This window comes from Pundamilia nyererei, unplaced genomic scaffold (assembly GCF_000239375.1).
Source record: "Pundamilia nyererei isolate P.nyererei 1_Seehausen unplaced genomic scaffold, PunNye1.0 scaffold00887, whole genome shotgun sequence".
Lineage (NCBI taxonomy): Eukaryota > Metazoa > Chordata > Actinopteri > Cichliformes > Cichlidae > Pundamilia > Pundamilia nyererei.
This window is the reverse complement of record NW_005188288.1, coordinates 30,188-43,494: the sequence shown is the minus strand read 5'-3', so window position 1 is coordinate 43,494 and position 13,307 is coordinate 30,188. Positions and strand designations below refer to the sequence as shown.

The 13,307-nt window shown below is 40.2% G+C and overlaps 1 protein-coding gene across 1 annotated transcript; it reads left to right on the top strand.

Moving 5' to 3' along the window:
• Positions 1-4,432: 4,432 nt before the first annotated feature.
• LOC102203718 (cell division control protein 3-like) lies at positions 4,433-5,959 on the top strand. Its single transcript, XM_013908040.1, has 2 exons — positions 4,433-5,542; positions 5,774-5,959. Exons 1-2 carry the CDS (start codon positions 4,436-4,438, stop codon positions 5,957-5,959), a joined length of 1,293 nt encoding a protein of 430 aa, XP_013763494.1. The 5' UTR covers positions 4,433-4,435.
• The last annotated feature ends 7,348 nt before the right edge of the window (positions 5,960-13,307 follow it).

The window sequence follows — 13,307 nt, the reverse complement described above, 5'->3', positions numbered from 1 at the left end:
AGTGGCCGCCGCTGCCTTCCTCGCGGCCGCCCACCAGAACTGTCCCGTCTCGGCCACCGGCCACGTGGCCGCCCACCGGAACAGTCTTTGTTTTGGACTCCATGAACGTAGTTGTCAGAGACCAAGCAGTAAGACATAGAAGATGCAGGTGTTAAATTCAAAACTGGGGTTTTATGACCCAAAAATAGGAATGATAATTAACAAAGCCAAAACTTAAACAGGCAGACCAATAAAATAGGTCAACTAAATAAACTAAACTCAAAATAACAACTAACAAAACCTCAAACAAACACAAGACAAACTGACCTGCTAAAATGACACATGAGGGAACTTAAATACTGGCTTAGCAAAATCATATCACACACAGGGAAAACAAAATTGCTGCCATATAACCAACTAACACAAAACAATTTAACAAGCTCCAAACACCCTCCAGGCAATGAAGCATGTGGTTTAGCCCAGTGAGGTTTTCGGCAGTACTTCAGATCCCCAAGCCCTTTGCCACACCTTTTGCCAACTGGGAAGGAGAAGCCAAGCCCCCAGGTAACTCAAACAAAGAAAGGTGTATCAATATAACATAAAACAGAACTTTGACATTGCAGTGTTGATATAAACTAAACTCAAAAAATCAACTAAAATAACAACTCCATATATGGAGTGCACATAACACATCTCACACATCAACATCACACATATCAAAACATGATGAAAAAAAATAAATTTAATAAAGAAACATATTTGACAATTAGTAAAATATATTTAAAGTAGTGACTGCAAAGTAAACTAAAGTGAAGCAACTAGTGGTGAGAGCTTACCATGTGTGGCTTGTCATCACAGTAGTATTTTCAAAATATGTTTTAAAAAAGTGTTGATATAAAAAAAAATCAGTTACTTGTACTCTAACATGGTATAGTTATATATAATAATGCCAAATAACAAAGCCCAGATGTCAGTCTCTCTCTCTGTGTGTTCAAAGTGTTTGACCTTAGCTGTTCGTCTGATATACTCAATTCTAATTGTCTCTCTTGGTCACTCACAATGAAAATCTTAGCATCTTTAACTCTATTTGCTGATATTTGGACAGCACACATGATGGAAAGGGGGATTTCAGTTGATGTGCACATGAATGATTTGTGTTTCCTCTGCAGGTGAAGGTAGAAAGTGTGTGTGAGCTGATGTGAATTGAGCAGCATGGATCAGTGTGAGGACAGAGAGGAGGGAGTCCCTCCCTCTAAAAGCACTCTGTGTGGGGAACATGAGAGCCAGACCAAAGCTCAGAGGTGAGATGACCATCTCTAACTGTCCATGACTCTTCTCCATGTCACAGCTCAGCACTCACATCACTGCTGCATCATTATTCACAGGGACCAGCGAGGAAGAAAACACAAACATGAACCTGAACCCAGAAAGCGTGGCAAGTCTAAAAGTCCCCCCACTGATTTTAAGGTCCAGCCTGTGTCTGCTGCAGAGAGGTGAGCTGTTAGTAACATGAACTCTTTGATTTAACTGCTTGATGTTGTTGGATATAAACTGCAGTGCAAACACGTCGTTCCCTCAGTCCCATTTAAACTGTCTCTTAAAAACAAGCCTTTGGTTTCTAAACAACTGAAAATCCACTTCAGCAAACAGGAAGTGATGCTTGTGCTTGTTTTCTTCCATCAGTCATGTTGTGCTGAGTGTTGGAGGAAGCTAGAGGAGCTAGCACTAACTTTGCTGCAAAGGTTTCACTTTTACTCATCAAACTCAGAGCATCAAAAATGACTCAAACACTGGTTATTATTTTTAACTTCTACAAACTAAAGTCACTCTCCAGTTTTCTGAAAATCCATTAAATAAAAATCTAACTGTAATCTGCTAAAATGTAGAAAAGAAAGTTTCCTTTCTGACTTTGAGCCTTTTGGAGATCAGTTCATCTTCTGCTCACTGAACTGTTGACAGAAAGAGAAATTTGAAGCTGTTCAATTATGCTTTACTTTTTGTATGTGTGGGGAAAATCTGTTTGAAGCATCTTCTTACTCTGAACACACATAACTACAAATGATATCCCAAACTTCTGAATTCATAATGCAAGAAAAATATACTGAATATGGAAAACAATTTCCATCATATTTGTAGTATGAAGGTAAAACTTTCAGACACTCATTAAACATGCAACATTTGTGATTGTGCAAAACAATCAGAGGGGTCAGATGGAATGCAGCTAGTGACATTTGGAAAGCTAGTGTTCTGGTGGTGGAGGGGAGACCAGCTACTCAAAAACACCACTGTTTGTTGGAACAGGAATAGGAAGTGATACTCTACTGCAGAGACAACGAACACCAAGTTAACTTTCATGTGTAATTTACTACTCTTAGCTGTCTGTGTCACATGAGATGGTTTAACTCACATTTCTTCAACCACTGAACCACTACCATAAAAAGACTATAAAAACTGCACCAGTTAAAATAGAAGAATCATAAAGTTCTGTTTTGGCTGTAGGTCTGTATTCCACTTGTTAGTGATGTCATGAGTTCACTTTTACCTAACCTAAAAGATCAACAACTTGAGAAAGTTGTTGCTTATCAGCTCCTTCAGCTAATTGATAGAAACAATACATTTGATTTGATATCAATACAGTAACAGATGAAACCACAGGATTGAAACTGTTGGGTCTGCGCTTCCACAGGCCCCACTAGTTTAGAAACGTATTCCTCATGAAGAAGGAAACAAAGCGGAACGGTTAGCTGGCAAGGGAAACCTGGTCGGAACCAGGCTCTCAGAGCTCAACGCTCCTCACCTGTCTCCAACCGAACTTCTTCAACAAGCAGCCTTCCTCACAGCCTTTTTATTTCCATGACACACAGTTTACACAACAGTACACACAAGCACTATATAAGGCACTATGTGTGTATGTGTGTGTATGTGTGAGAATGTGTGTGTGAGAGAGAGAGAGTGTGTGTGTGTGTTTGTGTGTACATGTTTGTGTCATGGGTGTGTGTGTGTGTGACCTCCTGCTCACCAAAAGGATCATAAAAGCAGGAAGCTTACCACACAAGAAACAGATCTTTCAGATGTCCTTACAATAAAACCTCCCCCAGCACCAGGGTAGCTTGAGAGGTGGTCAGAGACAAAGGATTGTCTTTGATCCTACTGCTTGAACTAAGACTTACAAATTTAAGAAAAACAATGACAACATTTAACAATTTGACTCCAACAGAAACAGCATTATTAAAAGCAGCAAATAATATTTTTATGAGCTCAGAAAAAGGTGAATAACTACATTTGAGCTACATTTATAAGACCTTTGATACAACTGATCATATCATTCTTATTAACCCTTTAAGACCTACCATAGAACCAAGTCCGCCAGAGCTTACTTTATATTTTTACATGCTGTAGTGCCATTTTTGGGAGCATTTCAAGTTGCTATACAACAGTTATAGCTCAAATTCTAATAATATGTATGCATTAAGTCCATAGTAACTACATAAATTGCAAAAAATTGCAATAAACTACAAAAAAAAAATTGTTTTTGTTTTTTTAACATATTTTTCTACTTAGAGAAATTTAAGAGGTTTATTCCTCAAAACTTTAAATACAAAAAAGTTGCAAAAAAGGAAATTAATTTTGAGTGTCTTCATAGTTTTAATTTTGAGATACACCAATTTTTATATACTGCAGGAAAAACGAAAATAAATATTATAATGCAAATTTGCAAAAAAACTGCATATGCATCAAAATAAACGATTTCCAGCAGTGCAATTTGAGCTCTAAGCATCCCAGAAACAATACAAAAAAGCATGAAGTCAAACTTGACTTTTAAAAACACCAGTATAGGCTTATAAGGCCCTGAAGGTAAAAAGCGAAATTTTCCGTGAAATGCCATCACTTCAAGTAATAGCAGACATACGATAGTTCGCGTTGACGTCTATTCTAACGTACGAAGTGTTACGAACAGCTGATCGGATCGGCAAAGCGTGTTTCTGGAATATTAAGTTTTTGTTGCTGCAAGTGCTTTTTATGCAATTTTTGCAAAGCTTTATGTGGAAGGAAACCGTGACCGAGGACAAGCTGATGGCATAACATGTAAGTACAACTCCTCCGGTTTCATATCCAAAACAAATTATTGCGCTAGCTTACACGGTTCAGGTTCTACAGGGATTTAAAAATAGTTATGCAAAACGGAGCGTGCTGCTCTGACGGCTTTAAAGGAGACAGATTGCAAAACTGGGTTGGCATTTATGATTTATGTGTCTGTATGTTGAAACATGCATGCTTATCTTAAATGTGTGGCAAAAAACCGAAACTTAACAAATTTTTATTTTTGCTTCTCACGACCAGGGATATGTATTCAAAATACAAGAACACCATCCACAAAAGTATTCCTATCTGTTCAGGACCTCCTCCTGTTTACCAGCTAAAACCAAAGAAAAAAACGTTTGGAACTCTGACAAAAATGACTGTTGGTGAAAAAAATCAAAAAAAGACAAATAAAACCATCTTACTTGTGGGTGAAACAGGAGCAGGAAAATCTACTCTGATCAACGCTTTGGTCAACTACACGATGGGAGTGAAGTGGGAGGATGAAGTCTGGTTTAAGATTGTAGAGGAGGAGGAGAAAAGTCAATCAGTAAGTCAGACATCAGATGTGATCGTGTACGAGATCTTTGGTTTTGAAGATGAAACTCTGCCCTACTCTCTGACCATCATTGACACGCCTGGATATGGTGCCACCAAAGGGATTGAGAGTGATGTCATTGTTAGTGAAAGATTATTTGACTTGTTTCGATCAGATGATGGAGTTCAAGAAGTTCATGCAGTGGGTCTAGTGATGAAGGCGAGTGATAATCGACTGAGTGATCGATTGAGGTACATCTTTGATTCAGTGATGTCTCTGTTTGGAAAAAACCTGGAGAAAAACATTGTAGCTCTGATCACACACTCAGATGGTGTAACACCTGAAGATGCTCTTGAAGCTCTTGAAGCTGCAAAAATAAAATGTGCCAGAAAAGAGGATGAGCCAGTTTACTTCCTGTTCAATAACCAACAGAAAAAAAAGAGAAGACAGAAAGACAAGGTGGGTTTGGATAACGCATGGAGAGTATCAGAGGGAGGAATGAGTGAATTCTCAGAATTCCTGGAAAATATTGAACCTCAGAAACTGATGACAACTGTTGAAGTGTTAAATGAACGCATCAGATTGACAGCCTGCATTCAAAACCTGCAAGAAAGAATGGATTTTATTGAATTAAAACAGACAGAAATAAAACAGACTCAAGAGGCTTTGAAGAAACATGAAGATGAGATGAAGATAAATAAGGAGTTCACTATAGAATTTGATGAGGTCTCCAAAGTTAGAGAAGATATCGAGGTTGGGTGGTGGTGCTTGTTGGCTGGGTATGCAGGAGCTGTCAGCTGTAAAGTCTGTGAGGAGAACTGTCACTATCCTGGATGCACAATGGCCTGGAAACCTGCACACTGTGAGGTCATGAAAGGAGGCCGCTGTACTTCTTGTACCAACAAGTGTCCTGCATCAGATCATGTGAAAGAAAGGAAGATCTATGTAACCGAGACAAAACATGTCAAAAAGACTAATGAAGAAATGAAACAGAAATATGAAAAGAACAAGGCGGAAAGTGAGAACAAGTCCGGCCTTTTGGAAAATCTAGAAAAGGAAATGAACCAGCTGACAGCAGAGAAGTCACAGTGGCTGGAGGAGTCCTACCAACATCTTGTCAGACTGGAGGAAATCGCTCTGAATGTTTTTTCTCTGTCCACTATTGTACACTTTGAGTTATTAATTGAGAAGATGAAGGAGGAAGGAGACACAGGGAAGGTCCAGAAACTGGAGGAGATGAGAAGCAGAGTGGATGAAGGTGCCAGAGGAGCTCTGCAGTACATACTTCACATACCTGCAGTTATGAAAAAATTTGGGAAAACCTTATGGAATAAGATGAAAAACCATCAGACAGCTTTGTAGAATTTAACTCAAATCACAAGACATTCTCATGGTTTCACAGAAAATACAGTATTTCTGTAAAAATTGCATATGGAAATTTTTCACTTGCACATTTAATCAGTTATCAACTAAACATATCAGTTTACTCTGTCATTGGTAATTGGCCTCAGGATGATGAGACCAGCTACAACCCAGTCTTTGACAATTATGCTAAATGTTGTGATGAGTCCTATCTCAAAATACGTGATCACTGAATTTAGAAAACATACTCATATCCAAAAGGTCACATTCATTAAGGGTCAGACAGTGGAATGTGTTGAGTATTATAATCTAATATATCTTGGAACAATGATTGAGTGAAAACTGAACTGTGAGACAGACTGTGACTGTGTGTGGAAAAAAAAAGAAAAGAAAAAAAAAGCATTTAATCTGTTATTAGACTCAATTGGCTCCTCTCAAAATGTAAAAGAACCCACCCACCACTTTAATCACACTTTAGATCTTGTTTTAACATATGGCATAGAAACTGAATGCTACTCCAACAGAGGTCGATCATCTTGCTAATAATTTCACCTCCTCACTGCGTACGACTCTGGATACTATAGCTCCCGTGAAAAATAAGGCCTCAAATCAGAAGTACCTGACTCCGTGGTATAACTCTCAAACACATAGCCTCTATTTAAAAAAAAAGCCCTCTGTAAAGTTCACTAAAGGTAAGAGGTCACTACAGGACAAATTCCTTGATTTTAAATCTGTTTTCTGAACTTTAGACCTCAACACTGGAGAGACCAAAAATTACTTCATGGAAAAACATAGAAAAGATGAGACAAGACCCAGCTGTCCAGCTGCATCAAAAGGTCAAAGGTCACTCTTTGAGCGTGCCAATGTTCACATTAGGGATGCAACGATACCAATTTTTTCAAACCGATACGATACCGATCCTTGGATCTGAGTACTTGCCGATACCGAGTACAAAAACCGACACGTCTACCACACACACAGAAAAATGCAATGAATTAGAAGACAGTTTTTTTTTTCTGTCAATAAAAAAATCAAATATTAATAAAAAAGACCACAAAAATTAAATTTCAAGTAAAAAATAAACACTTCTCTTAAATTGTCCAGTGTCCACATTGTAAACAAACAAACAAACAAACAAAATAACTCAAGTATTTTGGAGTCTCCAGCTTTCAGACATAACATTAATGAACCTATTGCAGAGTATCCACATTGTAAAAACAAATAAATAAATAACTGAACTCTTTGGGTCTCTTTCCCGCTTTCAGATTGAAAAAATAAACACTTCTGTTCAGAGTAAAACAAATAAAACTTAGGTTTCAGAATAAAATAAACACTTTTGTTAAATTATTGCACAATGTCCATATTATATCCAAACAAAATAACAGTGAACTATGTGGCAATTGTCTACAGCTTTCAGATTTACATAACATTAATGAACCACCTATTGCAGAGTGTCCACATTTTAATCAAACAAAAAAACTTCAGTCAGCAAGCAGTGGTGTGACCTCCGAACTAAACTGTTTTTGGGAAAGTGAGAGGCAGGTTCTTTTTGATAAAAAGAATCATCTCTGCATGATCAGCTGTGAGCCTGTTTCTGCTTTCATTCACAATGTGTGACACTGAGCTGAAAAGCCTTTCACTATCTACACTTGTGCATGGTGCTGAAAGGTATCTGCCCGCCACTTTAGCCAGGTTTGGGAACCGCACTTTATTAACCATCCAGTATTGTAGAGGTTTGTCTTCTCGTAAAATTGCGGCCTCTCCAAGATATGTCTCTAACTCTACACTAGAACCTACCGCAGCTCTGCCCACCGATGCTGATGCCTGCTCATCTGCAATTTCATCAAACATGCTGTCCAAACTAGTTGTGGGCTGGTCACTGCGTGCTTTTCTTGAAGGTGGTTCATTTAGGTCATGATCCTCCTCTTCAGGCAACCTTAGCAGCTCAAGTTTTAGCATCTCCTTAGCATTTGCAGCAGTTGTGGTGCTGGAGAAAAAACGATTTTTATATCTAAAACAGAGAAAGAAAAAAAGTTAGCTGACAATTGTTTTGCTTACCATTTTTTTTGCAGTAACACAGTTACATACACAGTCATATTCAAACATACAGTCAAAAAGTTACACACAGGCACAACACTCACCTGGGATCGAGTAGCGTGGCGATGCTATAGAGTGGGTTTTCCTCCACCTCAGAGAACCGCGTCCTGACAGCTGCAGCCAAGGTTCCCTTCATTGCTTTGATCCCATGGTCCTCGTCAGTCTCCCTTGTTAGAAATCTGTGGAGCACAGTGACCGCTGGAATGACGTCTGCAGCCGTGGCATCTGAAGAGCTGACTTTTCGAGTTAACTCCTCGAATGGACCCAGAACAGATATCACCTTCTCCAGCAGTGTCCATTGGTGAGCCGTGAGAGTATCAGGGAGTCCATATTCAGACACAAATATTCCCAGAGCCCGTTTCTGCTCGATCAATGACTGTACCATATAAAAGGTGCTGTTCCAGCGGGTCTGAACGTCTTGCTGGAGCCGCTTCACAGGCTGGTTGATCTGTAATTGAATGTCCTCCAGACGGGAGCTAGCCAGAGCAGAATGTTTAAAATGTCGAACTATTTTGCGGCCAACTACCACCGCATCAGCAACACTCTTCTGTGACAGAAGGCCCTCATGAACAACCAACTGGAGTGTAGCACCCTCAAGGATTGACGTACGCACGATGTAGTTATAAAACAGGGTTTATTCTGGTCTTGGCAACCCGTGAGAACTGTTCACGGACAAAACAATAAAACAAAAACATCACATCAAAATGCGCTCTTGTACGTAGTGTCAATCAATCAAAAATCCTTAATTACAGAAAATAAACATTTAAAATACACAAACCTCGTGAGCTGACATCCAGGAGGTGCTAAATAGTCCTTTATAGCCTTATTGCCGTATCTTCCATCTTCTTTGTCAATTATTTCCACTCTTTAAATGATATTTTCTCCATGTGTGGAGCTAACTGTGAGCTGCAGCATGCAGACACCATGTGCGCTAGCAAAAGAAAAGTGGCTGGGTGGAGACCCAAACAGCAAAACTGTACCCTACACAGTTCACCACCAGAGGGCGCAAAGGAACAAAATCCAGACATACAGCTTAACAAATATCAAATGCAACAAATATCAAATGCAACAAACATCAAATGCAAAAGACCGTTACATGGAGAGTGTGAGCAGTACAAGGCAGGCTGGGCAGCTCAGCATCACTCATGGCCTTTATCATATTTCTTGGTTGTCCCAGAGCACTATGTGGACGTACGTCTTTGGTATATCCCAGGTTTGAAGCATGCTATCGAAAGCAGTTGCGATGGTTTGGCTGGTGTAGGAGCCCCTGAATGACTTTGCATGTAGAGTTACTTGATGATGAACAAACTCCTCATCAATCCACTGTGCCGTTAAACTGAGGAGCGACATCGGGGACACACTGCTTCTCCAAATGTCGGTAGTGAAGCTTAAGGCTGAAACCTCCTGCAACAGGTTATGCATGTGTTTTTTTACATCTTCAAAAAGTTTTGGCAGCATTACGTCCGTGATGTATGGGCGGCTGGGAATCTCATATCGCGGCTCGAGTACGCTGAGAAGACGGCGAAATCCTACGTTTTCCACAACCGACAGTGGCTGGTCATCCAGAGCGATAAAATGAGATAGAGCCTCTGTTATTTTAATTGCTCGTGGATTTTCTCTAGAGATTTTTTGTCGCTTTTCCAAAACCTGTGTTAAAGTGGGCTGTTCTGGTCTTGCGTTAGCCTTAGCAAACTCGGTGTACTCTAGAGCATGATGTGTCCTCAGGTGTTTGATTAAATTGCTTGTATTGAACGACATACTCTCCTTCCCACCCGTGGACACCTTACCGGTACACAGTTTGCACTCTGCCTTGCTTTTGTCATCTACACAAATTTTGAAGTAAGTCCACACTGCTGACATTTTGTTTAGCGTAGCTGCAGGAGCCGCCAGTCTCACTTGCCTAACCCCCTAGTGACATGTCCCCCTAGCGGCCAATCTAAAAAATTACAACAGAAAGTACAGGCCACCTTCTGATTCATGAAGTAAATTAGTATCGATTCATGGTATCGGTTAACTTTTGCGAGTATGAGTACACGCACATTTTATGGCATCGGCCCCGATACCCGATACCAGCATCGGTATCACTGCATCCCTAGTTCACATGTTTGACAAAAGCTGTGTCCCAAAACGTAGGCTGCATCCTTCGGAGGATCCGGCCTTCATGGTCTACATGGGCCGGGTCCTTCTAAGACTGAGAAGGTCGGAAGTGTGAGACTGTGAAATTGGACAGTCTAGCCTTCAGATTAGCGTCACCGCTGTGTCGGTGGAGTTTAATAAACTCAGCTGTCTGCTCCTTGCTATCTAAAATATAAAAGTCTTTTCAGCTAACTTTTTTCTCGACTGTCTCACACTTCTGTTTAATCAGCTTTCTTTTTGACTTTTATTCAGCTGTGTGAAAATCCCAGAGGAACCCACCCGACGGATTAATAAAGTTTTATTTAATCTAATAATCTGATAACTTTGATCTCAGCCAAGATTTCCGGAACAAATAAAACACAGAAAAAAGCCAAACAATAATATTTTTAAGTTATCTGAGTGACTTATATATCATGTTTAACCTGAGTAGCGAAAGACAGAGGGGGTCTGAAAACTGATGAATCCGGGAGTCCGTTGCTCTCGCCGTTGCGAGTGATCATTGAACCCCCCGGTCTAGCTGGTGGGTAACAGACGTCTCCGAAAACATCCGAGCACTTTTGCAAATATGCGATGTCTTGATGAACCAAGCAGATATTTGCAGTTTACACAGCTACTTTTTCCACTGAAAATATGTTAAAAGTTTATTTTGTGACCCAGAAAGATCAATAAGAGTAATTTTAAATCTTAGTAGCGGCCGCCATTGTTGGAAACTGAAATTGGCTTGGCCGTGCTATAAATTCTGGGATATGGTGGGCCACGAAGGACACACCCTACCCATCCTTCAAATTGGGGGAAAAGGAGGACGCATTTGTTGGCCGCATTTGAAGGAGTCAGCCTTCGTCCCCTGGCTGTGACGTAATCGACCTTCAAATGCAGCCAAAGACAGACGGTTTGAAAGAGAATTGAAAGAAGCCATTTACATCCACTGTGAGCGACCATCTTTGAACAGAGGCGATGGTTTAAGACACCAACTGTCTGCCATCTATAATCCAATTTGAGAGCCTTCACAGACAGCTTAACGTCTTTACTTTTCTATATAAAGCGCCATGAGACAGCTGTTGTGATTTTGTGCTTCATGAATAAAACTTTACGTTTATTCCATTTTGAAAAACTTTAATTATTTTGAATGTGTTGCTTTCGGGTGTTCCAAAACTAATGCAGCAGAGCTTCTGTGAACATAAAGCTAAAAGAAACATAATTATATGTTTGGCATAAGAGATGACCTAGTACAGGAGACTGACTGCAGGACACATAGGGCTTCAAGTACAGTAAACAGATTTAAAATCAAGGATCTGACCTTTAGTGACCTCTGACCTTTAGTGACCTCTGACTGGTTGTTGACTCACATTCAGGAATGTGAGTCAACAACAAAGATGAGTGTTGACTTCAGGAGAGCACAGAGAGATCACTGTCCAATTAAAATCGATGGATCCTCTTCAGTATCATCTTTGTCAGTGCTGATTCCTTTGTGTCATCATTTGTTGAGAAGAGAGAACAGTTAAAACGGAGGAGCAAAAGGAAGCCCTGAAATCTGAATCCAACAAGGAATGACCAGTGTTGGCTCACCAATGGGGTGGCTGTAGCTCAGGAGGTAGAGCTGGTCACCTACTGATTGGAAAGTTGGTAGTTCGATTCCTGGCTCCTCCAGTCTGCATGCTAAGTATCCTTGGGCAAGATACTAACCCCAAGTTGCTTTCCGATGCATCCATCGGATTGTGAATGTGGTTAGCCAGCACTAAGTTCAGAGAAAGTGTGTGTGAATTTTACATTTTGTATAGAGCCCTTTGAGTACTCCAGAAGAGTAAGAATAAGTCTATTTACTGGTTTGGCTCCAGTTGTTATAGATTCAATGATGTTGTTCCTACAGATACTTTTTAGCATCTTTGTTGTATTAAAGCATTGTAATATGAAGACAGAAACAAGGCAGAAAACAGCTCCATGATCTGATCATGATCTGATGTTGTTTTGGTCTTTATTTCTGTCTTTCAGAACTGGGTTTGTCATGGTACTGGGACCTTTTGATCCAATGTTCTTAGTTTTCTTTTCTTTTTGTATTTTGTTCATTATTTACTCCATGGTTATTCGGTTTAGTTTATTAGATTTCCCCTCGTGTATTTACCCCGTGTCTCCCTCCATGTATCTGTGAGTGCCCATACCTCATTTCTCCTCCTTGTGTTTTATTCTGTTTTCCCCAGCCCATTATGTCTGTGCTCTCCCAATGTTCTCTCTCCCTTCTGTCCGTATCTCTGTGTACCTTCTGTTTTACTTTAATAGTCTCCCATCAGTGTACGTCACGTTGTGTTGCTGCTGCCCTGTCTTATTATAATTATTAGTATCAGCTGTGTTCCCTGTGTGCTTCCACGTCCCTCGTTATTCTCCGGTGTATTTATGTCTGCGTCTCCCTCAGTTCTATGTCGCATCCTCCCTCATGACTCTTGTATTACTTTGTATCACCTTTGCCTTTTTTCAACAATAAAGCTATATTTTGAGTTTAGTCCTGTTTCCCATGAGTTTGCGTTTGGGTCCAATTCCTCCCTGCACGCAGTCGGATTATGACAGGATTGGAAACTATCAAAGGTCTAAAAACAGCCTCAACCCCCCCAAAGAGCAAACTTTACACACCTCATCTTTCAGCTACAATCTTTTGCAGGGATCTTCTGCCAAACAAGGCTGAGAGAAGATTTCTTACAGCTGTCATGTTGATGCTGTTTCAATCTTTGGGCAAACGCACTCATATATTAGGGCTGATATCAGGGCTGCACAAGTTCTTTGTGTTTGTGATCATGAATAATAGAAGTGTGCCTGTTGAAGATCATGTTTGCTGCATTATTATATGTCCTGTTATTGTTCTGTATTATTCAGCTTTCACCATCCTTCCCCAGCCCCCTGTTACACCATCCATACAAAGCCAATCTGACTGTGAGCCAATGTGTTTGATAGTTTGTGTTGGATCAATAGATTTGACAGACTTGGTTCTCATCCAGAGGGAAACAGTCCAAATTCAGATCTAATGAAATGATGGAGGCTGTTTCCTACCACGGTGCTGATGTGTGACTAACAAGGCTCATGGTCTCCAGCAGACAAGCGCCTGGAATGAGGTGAGCTGAGTGTTGCT